This window comes from Benincasa hispida, chromosome 10, assembly GCF_009727055.1.
Source record: "Benincasa hispida cultivar B227 chromosome 10, ASM972705v1, whole genome shotgun sequence".
NCBI lineage: Eukaryota > Viridiplantae > Streptophyta > Magnoliopsida > Cucurbitales > Cucurbitaceae > Benincasa > Benincasa hispida.
This window is the reverse complement of record NC_052358.1, coordinates 33641693-33659029: the sequence shown is the minus strand read 5'-3', so window position 1 is coordinate 33659029 and position 17337 is coordinate 33641693. Positions and strand designations below refer to the sequence as shown.

The window sequence follows — 17337 nt, the reverse complement described above, 5'->3', positions numbered from 1 at the left end:
CAGTATAAGATTAATCTGAACAAAGTCTAAGTAATTTTCTCTAATATATATATATACAATACATAAAAAGGAAATTTTTTTGTTGAAATAAAAACTTAAAATGTCCTGTAAAGTTTTAAAGCTAACTACATTATATTACAATTATTAAAGTCCAACTTTACAACTAAACTTAGGTTTAGATAAATTTCTTCTTTAAAAGAAAGAACTAATAATAATAATAATAATAACATCCTTTAAAAGAAGCAAAGTGGATGCTGTGCTTTTTCCCCTATAATAACAATGACAACCTTTTTTATTCCCAAAATTTTATATGTAAGAATTTAGTCCATTTTCAAATTTATTCTCTTTTAAAAATATTAAAAGTCTATTTTTATTTTTAAATGATTTAGACTTTTTTTTCTTTGAAATAAATTATTTAGATTGTAAATATATTGGGTTCTTAAATAGTTTATTGTTCTAGTTAGACCAGAAATAATCCCTTCAAAAACAATTCATATACAATCTTTAACATTGATTTTTATGAGTAAATCATTACAAATCCTAAATATAGAAACTCAATTATAACATACTTTTTTATAAAATAAACTACAAACCTAAAACTAAAAAATATTATAACTAAAGTAACATAAAATTTGTATTATCAATTTTGAAATTAAAATTTTGATTTTTTACCCTATATGCCGTAGAAAACAAAACTATCATGTACTTAAATTTAAGGACCAAATTCTTATAAGATTGAACATGTAAGAACAAAAATTTTAAGACAAGTTGCAAAAACTACTATTGAAGTATGGCGATAGTTGCAACTTGCAATTGCACTCTTAAATTTTCAATTGTAAAAAATTGAACCTTCAAATTTACACAAGTGTTAAAATTGGAGCCTCAAATTTATAATAATTGTAGAAATTGGATCTCAAATGTTAAAAATTGAATCCTCAAACTTATACAATTATTACAATTTCTAAATTTAAGGGCTCAATTTCAACGCTGATATAAATTTGATGGTTCAATATTTATAGTTGAAAGTTTGAAGATATATTGCAACTACGCAATATTCTAAGCGGGTGTTTGATAAATGAATATGAGTGTTGGGTTGGGTGGGTATTTACCCATGTTTGTTAGGTCCATAAAGAAAAACTGTGGGTTATTAAAACCACATTTTTTACCCACTCAAAACTAATCCTAAAAACTAGTGATATTTTCATTTCTTTCTCTCTTCCCTCATCTTCACCGTTTGGATTCTCCCCAGATCTTTTTTTTTTTTATCGTCAAAAGAATGATAACTTTTGCATACGTCGTGATATGTAATTTTTGTGTTTGTATTATGACATGAATATTATAAGTATTGAAAAGAACATATATTTTGTGAATTTTTTTTGGAAACAGCCACATGTTCGGTCGGTTCATATTATTTTTGTGATCTTATGAAAAATATTACTATACTACATCACATTCTCACCATCATAATCAAATGAAAGGTAATTATCCTATATATAATTTCAATTCCAAATATACTATCCATATTATATAAGAATAAACTGTATGATAGTGAAATAATAATGTTAAATTAACAATATTCAATATATATACATACAATATATCAATTAGTAATTGGGATAATTACCTTCAATAAATATACATACAATATACAATATACCAATTAATTGAGCATCAATATGAAATGTCTTTTGTTTGTATGTTTTATAGCTAGAAGAGAATTATAATTATTACAGTTTTTGAAAAGAATATATAAAATATAATCTATTATGTTCTACAAATTGAGAAAAAAATTGAGATTGTCCAGTTTATGTCATAAATGATCTGAGAAAATATGTGTATATTTGAAAATTAATCAACAATTGCAAAACATAAAACTAAAAAATAAAAGAATGAAATAAAAAACAAACAGAAAAAATAGAACTAATCTCGTTAAAAAAAAAGTGCATCACCCAACTCAATTCAACTCTGTACAACAAACACATACAATAATTACCAATTCAACTCAACTCTGTAAATAAATACAGAAAATTTAACTCCCAGATAATTTAACTCTCCAGATAATAATTACCAACTCAACTCAACTCTCTATTTTTATCAGGCACCAAACACACCTAAAAGGATCATTTTTGCAATTTGACCAAAATTTCATAAACCAAAATTTTAAGACTCCATGATTTCTCCATGGACAAAACTAGTTTTTAAGTAGGAAAAAAAAAGGAAAAAGAAAAGTAAAAAAGCAGGTAGGGTATCATTGGATCGAGACTTGAATAAGGTTTCCACCGAACACCATTACCAAGGGCTTGAAGGAACGGTCTGTTGCTGACGGACTCGCAATCGACGATGATTCAGCTTCTCTTTACTGTAATCGCAGCCCAAATGGCTCTGATTTTGACTCTCCTCTTCAGGACGCCTCTCAGGAAGCTTGTGATCTTGAGTTTGGATCGTCTTAAGCGCGGAAAAGGCCCAATCGTCGTTCAAACAATCGCCGGAACTGTCTTTGTTGTGCTTCTTTCTAGCGTCTATAGTATGGTTAAGATCCAGAATCGAATGGTTGAGGCTGGTGAGGTTAATCCCACGGATCAGGTCCTTATGTCTAATCACTTGCTTGAAGCTTCTCTCATGGGTAATTATCAATCCTTTCTCCACTTCATTTTCCTTGAATCTTCGTTCGTTCTCTTGACAGGGTTCTCTCAATTTTTGGGTGAAATGTGTTTGTTATTATGCTCTGTTTTGGATTTCGAGCGTTGATTGATTACGGAGTTATTGGCTATACGAGCATCTGTAGAATGTTCAATTTTGGTATCTGAGCTAGTTAGAACCCCCATGGAACTGGATTTATTTATTTCAAATTAACTCTAGAATTCGAAGAAAGCGCGGGGGATTTTGTTCGATTCAATGACTGTGATGTGACATTACTCCTTTTCCTAAAATTGAGTTGTTGTTTACCTCTACAATTTGGCTCTCACGCTTCTAGGTTGCTTAAAATTTAACATATAGATGGAGTCTTCTGATTCAAAAGGAGGAAAAAAGAAGGCCTAATAAATGCGAATGAATCTGGTGCTTTACTTATGGGGATGAAGTCCAGTTTGAGCATCACGTCATGTATTAACAGAGTGTTTGGAAATTTGCTGGACTGTAATTAAGAGGGAAAATCAATAGAGGAGCATTTGAAGACAATATCATTCTGAATACTTGATGTCAATTGATCGAGCCTTGAATTTTGAAACCTGAGGCTGTTTTGATAAGTTTTTCACCTTTTTGAATTTTAAGCCAAACTTCAAAAACAAAATCAAGTGTTTTAGCCTCATTTGATAACCCAAAGCTTTGTTCTACTCATAAGTTTTCATGTTCTGTTATTCACACTCCCTAAATTCCAAAATTTTGTTTTTGTTTTAAAATATATAGGAGTTCAAGTGTTTCTTAAGAAATGTAACGTGAAAACCATAATTGAAAATTTAGGAGAAAGCAAGCATAATTTTAAAGATAGAAAACAAAAAACGAAGGCCCTGTTTGCTAATCAATTAGTTTTTTGTTTTGAAAATTAAGTCTATAAACACCACTTCTATCTATTGGTTTTTACGTTTTGTTATCTACATTTTAGGGGTGTTATCAAAATCAAAGCTAAATTTTGGGGAAGAAAAGTAGTTCTTGTTTTTGGAATTTGGTTAAAAATTCAAATGTTTAGATAGGAAATATGAAAACCATGAGTAAGAAATTGAGAGAAAACAAACACAATTTTCTGGACCAAAAACTGAATAGTTACCAAATGGAGCCTTAAACGTTGGCATAGTTTTTTAAAGATGTTTTAAAACGTTAGTTAATAGACCACGAAAACTATAGGTGAAGGTAGAGTTTTTCGTTTGTAGAAATAGAAAACCAAAAACAAAATTGTTATCCAATGGGGCTTGAGTTTTGTGTTCTCATCTGATTAGTTGTTTGATAATCTAGACCTTGCAGTTGTTCTACGAGAGGTTTTGTTGTCTTTCCATTTGCTTGCACTTTTGCAGGTCATTCTCATTTGTTAGAGTACTTCATGTTAGATTTGAATATAACATTCATGTTCTGCAGGGTTTTTGTTGTTCCTTGCACTGATGATTGATAGACTACATCATTACATCCGAGAGCTTCGACTACTCCGGAAGACCATGGAGGTTGCAAAGAAGCAAATTCGAGCATCAGAGGATGCAAGCGCAGAGAAGCTTAAAGCCTTGGGAGAAGAGGCAATTACCTTGAGAAATAAAATAACCAAACTGGAATCTGAAGTTGAGATAAAAACAAAAGAAGCCAATGATGCAGAAGCGGAAACAGATGCCTTAAGAAAGCAATCTGAGGAATACCTGCTCGAGTATGATCGCTTGCTGGAGGACAATCAGAATCTCCGGAATCAGTTGGAGACGATCGAACATGGCTCTTCATAATCTCCAACGAAACAGGTTGTCGTAAAATCTTTTTCGCATTAGGCTTCAGAAAATAGTGCATTTAGGCTTCTTTGCTTTGTATCAATGAAATGAAATTAAGCTGGAAAATTTATGGAAATATGTTCCTTAGTAAACTTGGTAAAGTATTAAATGTGGAAGCTTAATGCATTTAGACTACTTTCCATGGCTGTTTATTTGTATGTCTTTTGAATGTAATTACATTGTATATGACGTGTGATCCAATGTAATTGATTTTGGCACTTGCAAATTCACAGGTGGAAAGGCTACTAAATTATATTCATTTAACAGTGTTGAATGATTAACATGTTCTCTTTGCTTTGAGATTTCAATTGTACTTGATTTAGCAAAGCAAACAACTAATTTCAACAAATCTTTGAAATCAATCTGTTTTATGCGGTATAGAATCAGGTTAATTGTTGTCTTTTGGTGTTAGAATCAGTCTATATCATGGGCCCTAAATCTTAAAACAAACACATTTTAGCCTCATAAGAAAAATAGTAAATTTTAAAGTTTCATTTATAAAAATGACAAAAATGTTTTAAAATTAAAAAAATAGTCAAACAAGTTTATATAATAGAAAATACTAATTAGTATATGACAAAATTATCTTAAAACAACAAAATTAAATGTGCGTCCATGTTTCAAACATTTAAAATTTAATTTTCATTTATATGTTTTTTTCTCGGTACAACAAACCACTTGTATGTGTTTCTATATGAAAAATTGAAAATATCCAAAATATGAAGGAAAAAAATAAAATTAATTTGATAACATGTATAAAATTATGAAAAAAAATATTTAGATACAATTAAATTTGTAACAAACATTTAAACAAATCGAAAGTTTAGTTGGATAAAATCAAATATATATAAAAAAAATCAAATATAAATTAGAGAGAGAAATCAGAAAATTTTTGTTTATTATGATTAATTCGATAAATAGTTAGATAAAATCTAATTTGATAATAAAATATAACTTCAAATATATTCGGGAAGAAAAAAATCATAATTCCATTTTTATTTAAGCTTCAACACTATATTTATAACTCTATCAACCACAAAACCTACGAAGGAGAAGCTTAACTCGTTGTAGAGGCATCACAAAAATAGCAAGATTACAAAAGTGAATACTTATTTGTTTGTTAAAAAGATAAATTAGTGGTATAATAATATTATAAGATGATAATGAATAAAAGGTGATTAAAAAATATAAAAAATGATAAAATTTAAATGAAATATACAGTTTGTAAGATGATAAAATGTATAAAATATTAAGTAAAATTCTCACCAGGATAAAAAAATTTAATCCGAATTTAAAATAATAAAAAATCAATAAAATAATGTAAAACATAAAGATATATTATAAATTAAAATCAAAATGGTGATAAACAAATTAACGATAGATTAATTCTAAATATTTTCAAAAATTTGTTAAACCAAATCAAAGCAGATAGCCCATTTGAATCAATTAGATGGATAAAAATAAGGAAGAGGTTGGTTTATTTTAAATCAATACGTGAAATAATTATCAAAATCTAATTTGAATATTAAAAATAAATTTAAATTCCCAAATAGGGCGGAAATTATGGAATGACGCTTATTTTTAGTTTTGAAATAGGATCTGTTAGATTATAATAGGATTAATTTGGTTATTAATCAAGCTATTCAACTACATTGTATTTATATCCCAGTTATTAATCAAGCTCTTTGTACTGTATTTATATATTCGTTAATGATACTCTACACTATCAGTGTATTTAATGTTCCAGACATACGAACCAACCAAGGACAAGTTAGGTATTATCAAAATGTCAGCTAAAATAGTAACTAAATATGAAATATTTACAATTGAATCTAATAACATATACAAAACAATTTAAACCTTAAAAAATATGAAAAAAAAATATTCAGTTAAATTCTTAAGAATATGTACAAAATAATGAAAAACAATTCAAACATTTGAATAAATTTAAATTTTGATTAGATACATGAAATTTGAAAATATATGGATATTTAAAATATAAACTTGGTAGAAAAATCTGAATATTTAATTCAGGTGTTTAAAAAATGGTTAAACAAAATCTAAATTAATAATAAAATTTGCATTGAAATGTTGGTTATTTTTAGTTTTTCAAATGAATCGAATAAAAGGAAATTGGAGAACTAAGACATCAACAATTACCTGGTTTATTATTATATTATTTGTAGTTTTATCAATAACAAAAACTACTAATTAGTTAAAGATAGAACATGGATTTGAAAATTCGTGATCATGTGCATGTCAGGTGAGTTGTCATAAATATTATTGTTTACCGATTTTGCCATTTTTTAAAACCAAATGCTAAAATCTGTCATAAGCTTCAATTCTCCCACATTTTGTATGTTATAAATTTGGAATTGCAAACACAAATTTGGCCCATAAATAGATCTCTTAAAACGAACACATTTTACCAAAAATCTAAAATACTAGTGTTTTTCTCCAAAGATCCCTTAAGTTTGCATACAATATATGCATGTTATAATCCATTACGTGAACGATGTTAATGGACAACACTTTTAAGACTAATAATTAAGTGTATAAAAATATTTTTAAGGAATTACAAATATAAATAAATCTATTAGTGATAGACTCCGATCTAAAATTTATTATATATGCACGTTGTTTTGTATTGTAGTAATAGAGTAAAAATGATTGATTGATGGTTTTGTTTTGAGAAGTATAAGGAAAACAGAAGTAAAAGATAAAATTAAGGAAATCAAATGATTAGAAGAGGATTCAAAAATAGAGTCTGCTCATGTGAATTGTGTCTATTATGCACCCGCAATCTTGTCCAACTAATTGAAATTGCAATCCTTTAAGTGTAGCGAGACAAGGCCTCATGTGTCACGATTGCACCCTCGACTTATTCCCACAAATGTTTACAAACAAAAATCCAAGTTAACTCATTTTTTTATCCTTTCTTAAAGATTGTAAGGAAGATAAGCAAAACAACATGTCTATGATTGCATTGCACTTATAATTAAAATACACTTGAATGATTTTATAGGCTTCTACCCTATGTCTTGGACAAAATCAAGTTTTATGTGTAGAATCTTGCCCACACTTCTTTTATGAAAGCCATTTTTATTCAACTCTTTCGAGGTTCAACTCAAACATATTATGAAAACTTAGTTGATCAGAAAAGATAATAGATAAAGTCAATAGAAAAGGCATTGCTAACCATTGGATGAAATGGCCAAAAAAAGAAAATTAACTCATAATAAAAGAAAAGATAAAAGGAAGATGAAGATATATCAAATGAAAGTGATACAAAGTATCTTAGTTATGAACAACAACTAAAGCTTAGTGAGAAATAAGTATCTTAAAAGACTAAGACAAGCCTAAGGATTTACAACCCTAGACCTTCTATTTACAGAAATGATTTACTGGAAAAATAAAGTTGCAAAAAGTAAATTACATAAAATGTAAAGTGCAGGCTAAATCTAAAATATGAACTTCGCATTAAAACTACAAAAATAATTCAATTATCAACAACCATGTATATTTCATATGTGAAGGAAAATTTTCAAGTAGAGGATAAAGCTCCACAAATTAGTTAAATATCTTTTGGACACTAATATTCTTTTCATTGGTGAATAATGTTTGTAGGACCCACTTATTTTGTCCATTATGCCTTCTAGGGTTCCCTTTCCCTTCTTGTTTAAATGTGCTCTTATAGCTACCGTGATTGTATTGAATTGAATATTGAAAAACGACTTTCTCTCTTTCTTGATTCTGATGTCACCTTTGTTGCACTCTTTTGTCTTACTATGAAAAATTAATTCATCTCTTGATATTAGAGTTGGATGGCCAACGCCTCTGCTAGTGTCTTTGGGTCCTTTAGCAGTCCTATCTACAGTAACCCACCATTAAATCAGCTTTTAAATCAGATTACCACCGTCAAGCTGGATAGGAGCAATTTTTTGCTGTGGAAGAACCTTGCCTTCCCGATTTTGAGGAGTTATCGCATTGAGGGGCATCTCACTGGTGAAAATATTTAGCCACCTGTGTTCACTGAATCTTCAGCCGCTGCAAGCTCCAACCTTCACAATTGTCACCACTGTTGGGCTAGGCACCACGTCTATACAAACCACACAGGAGCTTCAAGCTCCTCAACAACATCTTCTCCCACAGTGAGTCCTCTGTATGAATCATGGATAGCTACAGATCAATTCATTTTAGGATGGCTTTACAACTTGATGACAGTTAAAGTTGCAACTCATGTAATGGGTCACAAAACTGCCAAAAGCTTTTGGGATGCGATTTAGGAGCTTTCTGGCATCCAGTCCCGTGCTGAAGAAGGCTATCTTGGTCAGGTACTTCAATCTACTCGTAAAGGATCTATGAAAATGAACGACTATTTACGTGTTATGAAGAATCATGCTGATAACTTGGAGTTAGTTGGTAGTCTTGTTCCAACTCGATCTTTAATTTCACAAGTCCTTATTGGACTTGATGAGGAGTATAATCCAGTGGTCGCAAAAATCCAAGGAAGGGAGAATACTAAGTGGTTCGATATGGAATTGGAGTTGTTGAGTTTTGAAAAATGTCTTGATCTACAAAATACTCATAAAACAACATCATTTGGTAGCACATCCTCAGTGAATCTCACCACAAGCAGTGGTGGAAACAAACAACAATAGTCTTTTACAAGTAGCAGACGTCCCCAACAGAATAACGGAATAAGAGAATCAAGGAAAAGGACGTGGTCATGGAAACTATCATCCTACTTGTCAAGTGTGCTTCAAACAAGGTCATACTGCATTGACCTACTTTAGACTAATTGGCTATCGCTTTCCCTCCAATCAGAACAACAATCAAATCTTTCAGGAACAACCATTTTCAGGGAATATTCAACAAAGTAGACCCAACACTCAAACACAACAGTCTAATCAAGCATTTCTGTCTGCTCAAAATAACAGCCTATTCATCACCACACCTGAATCGATCATTGATCTTGGATGTATATGGACAACGGGGCTTCAAATCATGTGATCTCAGGCTTTGCTGCCATGACACATTCATCTGAGTATGGAGGTCGTGATAAAGTAACAATCGGTAATGGTAGTGCCTTATCTATTTCTCATATCGGTTCATGGTCTTTAGCCACTGTTGATGGAATGTTGAATCTGAAAAATGTCTTAGGTGTTCCTGAAATTGCAAAAAATGTCTTGGGTGTTCCTGAAATTGCAAAAAACCTCATTAGTGTGTCTAAACTGGCTCAATATAACAAGGTATTTATTGAATTTCATGATGGTTATTGTCTTGTTAAGGATATTCATACGGGCAGAGTGGTGTTGAAGGGAGAACTTAAAGATGGGCTTTACAAGGTTGAACCAACAAGAGCCACTGGTAGTGCTTCAGGTTCGGTTGATTCTTGCTTGAGTCGAAAGATAAGATAATTGCTTGCTCCACAGTTATTCAGAATAGTTGTGTTAATATTGTTGTGTCAAAAACTGTTTTACATAGGAGACTTGGACATCCATCCTTAAAAGTGTTACATGATGTCATTAAAAAATGTAATCTACCAGTGAAAGCCAATGAAAATTTCAATTTTTGTGAAGCTTGTATGTTTGGCAAATCTCATGCTCTTCCTTCTCATACTCTTCATCTCATGCCCTTGCTCCATTTGATTTAGTTCATTCAGATTCGTGGGGTCCTGTCCCTGTCATGTCTATTGACGATTACAGATACTGTACATTTCATTGATGATTTTAGTAGGTTTGTCTGGATATTTCCCTTAAAGTCAAAAAGTGATGCAGTGACTGCCTTTGATCACTTCTTAAAAATGGTGAAAAGTCAATTTGGAAAATCTGTTAAATTCTTTCAATCTGACAATGGAGGTGAGTACAAAAAGGTGTATCAAATATATGTTGACCAGGGTATTAAGTCTAGATTCTCTTGTTCTTATACATCATCTCAGAATGGAAGAGTTGAAAGGAAGTATCGATAAATAGTTGAAATGGGACTAACTTTACTTGCCCAAGCTTCAATGCCCTTAAAGTTTTGATGGGAGGCCTTCATAACAACCACGTTAATCATTAATGAGCTTCCATCTATGGTGTTAAGAGGATATTCTCCTATGGAAAAATTAATACAAAGACAGTTGAACTTCTCTGATCTTAGAACTTTTGGTTGTGCCTGCTACCCATGCCTCAAACCATAAAACTCTCAAAAGTTTCAATAGAAATCACAAAAGTGTATTTACTTGGGCACTAGTCCAGTCCATAAAGGACATAAATGCCTCAACTCGTAAGGTAAAATTTACATTTCAAGACATGTTGAGTTTGATGAAAATTCCTTTACTTGTGAATTAGGTTTTGGGTTGTCAAGTGAATCATTGAGCTCTTTCAGTCCATGTAACACAGGCCTATATAAGAACATTCACCTGCCACATATATACCATTACCCATCCCATCCGGTCCCACTTCTCTTCTTTATATGTCAGCCTTTTCCCCAAACCGAGGGGATCCTTCCCCAAGTTNTCTTCTTTATATGTCAGCCTTTTCCCCAAACCGAGGGGATCCTTCCCCAAGTTTAGTCTTGACCTACTCGTTGTCTTCCTCAAGCCAATCTGCCTCTCGATCTCCCACCACCCAACTGCCCCTCTCCACTTCACGGACACCCTCAACTAAAACTATCGACCATCCTCAACCCCCAACTGGTCATCCCATGATAACGAGAGCCAAGGAAATTATCTTCAAGCCCAAGGTGTGGCTATCCTCCCCTATAACAAACTGGCGTAACACCGAACCTTCAAGAGTAATAGACGTCGTGCCCAGACCAATCTGAAAAGAAGCCATGGATCATGAATTTCAAACCTTACGCCAGAATCGAACTTGGATCCTTGTTCCATCTGCTATTGGTTAGAATGTTGTTGGGTGTAAATTGGTGTTCCAGATCAAAAGAAATTCTGATGGGTCGATCCAATGTCATAAAGCCAGACTTGTAACCAAGGGCTTTCACCAACATCTCGGCGTAGATTTTTTTTAGACTTACAACCCTGTTGTTAAAGCTCCAACTATTTAGGTTATACTTTCTATTGATGTCTCTCACAATTGGGAACTTAGGCAGCTTAACTTCAACAATGCTTTCCTCAATGGGAAACTCGATGAAATAGTCTACATGTCACAACCACCTGAGTACATTGATCCTCTATTCCCTAATCATATTTACAAGTTAGAAAAGGCTATCTATGGATCAAAACAAACTCCTCGAGCCTGGAAGAGTATGCTAAAATCCACCTTGACATCATGAGGATTCGTCAACAGTCGGACAGATACTTCATTATTCATCTATAAACAAGGGACTTTTATTGCGTTACTCTTAGTTTATGTTGATGATGTGCTATTCACAGGAAACAGTTTGAATCTAATAAACAGAATTGTTACAGCCTTAGGAAAGAAATTTCCTCTAAAAAAATGTAGCTCCCTCAACTTCTTCCTAGGGATTCAATTTTCTCGGACTGACTTAGGGCTTATTTTGACACAATCCATATACATTGATGACTTGTTCCACAGGCTCAAACTTACTTCTCTCAAGCCATCTCCCACTCCCTCTGTTGTTGAGAGGCATTTTTCTGTAATTGGAGGCACTCCCATACTAGATTCATTCATCTATAGAAGTACCATTGGGGCACTGCAGTATCTGACCAATACACGATCATATATTGCCTACATTGTTAATCATCTTAGCCAATTCCTTCAACAACCAATTGATACTCATTGACAGGGAGTCAAACGTGTCTTGTGGTACCTAAGTGGAACAAAAGATATGGGTTACTAATTTAACCTTCTGATGATTTTGCCATCACTGCATTCTCTAATGTTGATTGGGCTTCAAATATCGATGATCAAAAATGTGTTGCGGCTTACTGTGTATATCTCGGTAACTTTCTTGTCTCTTGGTCCTTAAAGAAGCAAACAATTATTGCTCGCTCAAGTATAGAATCTAAGTATAGAGGTCTAGCTCATACATATGCTGAAATAACTTGGCTCACCCAGCTCCTCCATGAACTCGGTCTTCGCACCCTTCAAACCTTGGTTATCTGGTTTGATAACCTAAGTGCTAGTGCTCTCACCACGAACCTGGTATTCCATGCCCGCACAAAACACATTGAGATTGATGTGCATTTTGTGCGTGATAAAGTCCTTCAGGGTGCTCTTGAAATCAGGTATGTTCCATCAACAGATCAAGTGGCTGATAGTCTCACCAAACCTTTATCTCACTCACAATTTGTGTATCTCAGATCCAAACTCGGGATAATTAACTTACCATCTCATTTGAGGGGGATGTGAAGAAAAAATCTCAGTTAGAGGATAAAGTCAACAAATTAATTAAATACCTTCTCTACACTGTAATATTCTTTCATTGGTAAATAATGTTTGTAGGGCCCACCTATTTTGTCCATTATGCCTTCTAGGGTTCATTTTCCCTTTTTGTATAAATGTACCCTTATTGCTACAGTGATTGTATTGAATTGAATACTGAAAAAGGCTTTCTCCCTCTCTTGATTCTAGTGTGACCTTTATTGCACTCTTTTGTGCTACTGTGAAAAATTAATTCCTCTCTTCATATTCTAAGGTCATAAGCTTAGATAAAGGTCTTAAATAATCCTCATAAATGAGCACTATCACTAATCCTAAGATACTTGGTTGTGATGTTGGAAATCAAATAGTTCATGTTGAACTATTTGGAAGAGATTTTAATGTGAGATTGAAGGTCTTTTGTAATCTTCATCATTGTAGAACATGCAATTATAGAAGCCTGAATGTGGTCTCAAGTTTGGAGTGAATCCATATATTTTCAGAGTGATTCTTTATTTTTTCCTTTGAGATATAATTTAGTTTAATGTGTAATTATTTATATCTCGTTAAAATTTCCATCAATCAATAAAAATGTTTTTTTTTCCTAATTTAAATTGATTGGTAAAGCACTAAAAGGAAAATGAACATCCAAAAGAAAGAAAGATAGGCCTTAACTTGAGAGAGAGTGAAGTTGAATCTTACACCCAATTGCTTCACCTCACCGGTTATCAAACTTGTTTCTTATTTGTGAATCTAATTAACCACCTTCCATTTTTATATTACGAATTAATACTCACTAGCAAGATTTTCCACGATTTCTTTGCATTTATAAATAATTAAATTACAAGTATAATTTTTCTACTTTCATATATTTATAAGGCAATATGCGGAGTATGAAATTTGAATCTCCGAATTTTTAATCAAGAATATACATTTTAAGTCATTTGAGTTATATTAATGTTGGCATATCTCATCAGACATTCAACTTTCAATTTTGTCTCTCACATATATTTTAAATTATAATTGTGTTAATTAATCATTGAACTTTCAAATAGTGTCTAATAAGTCAATAATATATTCATAAACTTTTTTCAAAATTAATTGGTAATTTAGATGTGATATTGAATTTTATATCTTTGGTACTCCAAAATTTTTGATTTTGTGTCCGATAATTTCATGAATTTTAGAAAATATCAAATAAGTGAACGACCTATCGACACAAATTGGAAATTTATAGGCCTGTGAAATGTATAATTTAAAATTTAACGATTTATTAAACATTTTTTAAAAGAAAGAACAAAATAAATCCACTACACTTGTTTAAATTTTTATAAATTTCTTTCTATAATAGCTTTATTTTTTCTTTCTTTACTACAGCAAAATGAGATTAAAAAAATATCAACCTCGACAAAAATAGTATATGCAAATTACTTCATCTTCCTTCAATAGCTAAATTCTATTTTAAACAAGAACATCAACAAATACACACTATATTTCTCCATGTTCATATATGAATCTTTCTTGTAAACTTTGATAGAAAAAAATTACAAACTTAATCCACACTTTAACACATATAAGATACAAAAGAAACCCCAAACCCAGCTGTAAACAAACCTAATTTTCACCACAATAAAAACCAAATCACAACCTCAAGAAAAAAATTAAGATTTTTTCTTTTTTAAAAAAAAAGGCCATTCCAAGATTCCTTTGCTCAATTCCCTCCGCCCCAAAATGGCTACACACTTCACAACAAAGCTTTCCTTAGCACTGATTCTCACAACAGCCGCCATTTCCGCCACCGCCGTAGCAGGAAATCGCAAGTTGAAACAGACCAATATGATTCTGTACTTGCAAGATTTCGCCAATGGCCCAAACCCCACATTCATCCCAGTCGCCGGAGTCGCCGGCAAGCCGTGGAACTTCACCCAATTCGGGACGATATTCGTCACCGACAACCCAATCACAGCCGGGCCGGAACCGAACTCGACAGCGCTTGGGCGAGCTCAGGGGATATACATGGTGGCAGCGGCTGATGGGCGCAATTTGGCGGTGGTTCTGACGCTGGCGTTGGTGGATGGGAGTAGCATTGAAATACAAGGAACGAGCCGACAGTTTGAAGGTGTTAGAGAGCTGGGTGTGGTGTCGGGGACAGGCAAACTCCGTTTTGCCAGAGGGTTTGCTGTTGGTAAGAATGTTGTTACCGACATTCCAAATGGTTACACCGTCGTTCAGTTCAATGTCACTCTCAAACATTACTAGGAAAAACCAATTCATGAGTTTTATAACATAATTAGTTTAATTATAGGTTAAATTATAAGAAGGATTCGGTATCATCAGTATTTTTGAAATAATAAGAGTATTTTTTAAATAAATGACAAAATACCGAGTCTTTTTTACAATTTAGCCTTGATAATAACAATAATGTGTAAGATGTGTAAGAAATTGAGTGATTGTGGTGGCTGAGTTGGATGAAATATTAGGTATAAAGTGAAAAGATATTTGTTATGTGTATTTGGGGATTCGGCCGCTCCATGTGGCAATCTGGTCCATGTTGGAAAATTTGGTGTTCATTATATAAATAATAATAACAATAATAATAATTCTATTTGCCTCTTGGATCGTTCTTTTTCGCTGATTTATTATTTTTCAGTAGAGGCCTGTGGTAAAAAAAATTATTCTCTCTTTATTTTAATTTTTAAGTTGAATGAGTGGATTGTCAACATCACTATAACTTTAACTTGGTGAAATTATCACGTATTTCTTACTTTTATTTATTGAGATTTATTGATGTCAAATTTTGGATAATAATAAATTTGTAATTTGAGGAAGAGGAGAATGGTAAAATAAAGAAAAGTACGAGTCTGTAAAAGAATTATAGAATATAGAGAAGAAGTAGAAAATTCTTAGATATCTTATATGGAGTCATAAGAGTGTATTTATAGGGATTTGAACTAGGATTTATCTTAGCCTTATTAAGATTAGGATATGAATTTCTTAATCCTAAATAAGTTTGTATCAAATCGTATTCTATCTTATTTTATCTTAATCTTGATTCTATCTTATCTTGATTTTTGGGTTTCTACGCTAAAATTCATCCACAACAAGATTTAAATGAAAATTGGATTAAAAATGCTTATAGATTCATTTGAGGTTCAATTCAAAACTAATTATTGCACAATTAATTACATCTTTCTTCAAATCAAAGTGAGGTAATTTAGTGGTAATTAGCTTGTACTAAAATGAGGTTAATTTAATGGTAATTAACTTGTACTCTTTATATCAAAGATGGGATCCCTTATTCCATTACCTAAATTTGTAATTAGAATTTTTTTATCTTCTCAAACTTAACTTTAGAGTGTTTAAATAAAATTTTTAGTATTATTTAGATTTCAAGTGTGGACCAATTAACTGTCTTGTTTGTATTTAATGTTTTTCAACTTTTAATTTTTTATATCTAATAACTTCGAATTTTAAAAATGTAAAATACGTCTCCAAACTTGACATATATTCAACATTTTTAAAAATTAACAAATATATTATACATAAATTTGAATTTTATGTTGCTAGGTGATCAACCTTTTTATGTCAAATAATAGATTTGTAAATTTCAAAAAATTGTAAAGAATTTTTTTTCCATCTACAAAACTAATATTATTTGGTGATATTGAAGAATAAAATGAAAATAATATATCCAAAGTTACAGTTTTGATTTGACTATATTTATTTAAGAGTAGTTTGATTGTCTCAGAAAATGTCTCACAACATGTTGACTCTATAATATATTCTTTCTTTATCTCGGAGATTCTACGATTTCTTTTTTGGAATGTTTTCCTTTTTCTATGGTTTTTCGAATTTGAATAAGATTATTTTCATTTCTTCCGTTGCACCTATTTAAGTGCAAGAGGTTGTCTTGCTAGTTTTTCCGCTTGAGTTTTATGAATTCTGTATGATTGAGTCTTGTAGCTTATCTCTCCAAATTTCTTTGTAACTCTGGCAATTGTGAAGCAACAAGTTTGAATGTTATTTGGGGGCATGTTGTATCTCTCTGCTTTTGAGTTATTCTGAACAACCTTGAGAAGAGTATTTCAACCTTAGGCGGAATCTAAGGTATCATAAGTTGAGAAGGGATTCTCATTCTTAGGAGAATTCTAAAGTAACATTCTTTGAGAAGGAGTTCTCAAACTTAGGAGAGCCTAAGTTCGTCAAGTGAAGTGATCTTCATTTATAAACGGAAAGATAAAGCATTGAAAAGAAGATGTCTCACAGTTTGGGGAAGCCTAAGTGATTCCTCACTAATATTCACAAGCTTAGGAAGTGTCTAAGTTTTATTGAGAAGGAGTCTCATATCTAGTGGAAGCCTAGGTGATTAACAATAAGATAGACTCTATGTGTGTCACTGTAATTGTTATTACTTTACAGATAAGTACAATATTATAAAATTTGACCTTTCATATTAGTGAATTTATTTTTTCCGGCACATTGCTTCTCAGACATAGGCCATATATCATCGAGTTGGGTTACCAAACTCTATGTACTATTTGTTTGATTAGTTG

General features: G+C 31.9%; 2 protein-coding genes across 2 annotated transcripts; both read left to right on the top strand.

The window, feature by feature from the left end:
- The first annotated feature begins 2218 nt into the window (after positions 1 to 2218).
- LOC120087637 (B-cell receptor-associated protein 31) lies at positions 2219 to 4700 on the top strand. The gene is made up of 2 exons (XM_039044478.1): positions 2219 to 2623; positions 4069 to 4700. The coding sequence occupies exons 1-2, from the start codon at positions 2341 to 2343 to the stop codon at positions 4416 to 4418; spliced, it is 633 nt and encodes a 210-aa protein (XP_038900406.1). The 5' UTR covers positions 2219 to 2340; the 3' UTR covers positions 4419 to 4700.
- Positions 4701 to 14230: 9530 nt separating this feature from the next.
- On the top strand, positions 14231 to 15301 carry LOC120089351 (pterocarpan synthase 1-like). Its single transcript, XM_039046790.1, has one exon. The coding sequence runs from the start codon at positions 14516 to 14518 to the stop codon at positions 15041 to 15043; it is 528 nt and encodes a 175-aa protein (XP_038902718.1). The 5' UTR covers positions 14231 to 14515; the 3' UTR covers positions 15044 to 15301.
- Positions 15302 to 17337: the final 2036 nt, after the last annotated feature.

Excerpts from the sequence above, each read along its gene's own strand:
- LOC120087637 (XM_039044478.1), top strand. The coding sequence starts at position 2,341 with ATGATTCAGCTTCTCTTTACTGTAATCGCAGCCCAAATGGCTCTGATT. Across the intron at positions 2,624-4,068 it reads GCTTGAAGCTTCTCTCATGG|GGTTTTTGTTGTTCCTTGCA; the intron begins GTAATTATCAAT and ends CATGTTCTGCAG.
- LOC120089351 (XM_039046790.1), top strand. The coding sequence starts at position 14,516 with ATGGCTACACACTTCACAACAAAGCTTTCCTTAGCACTGATTCTCACA.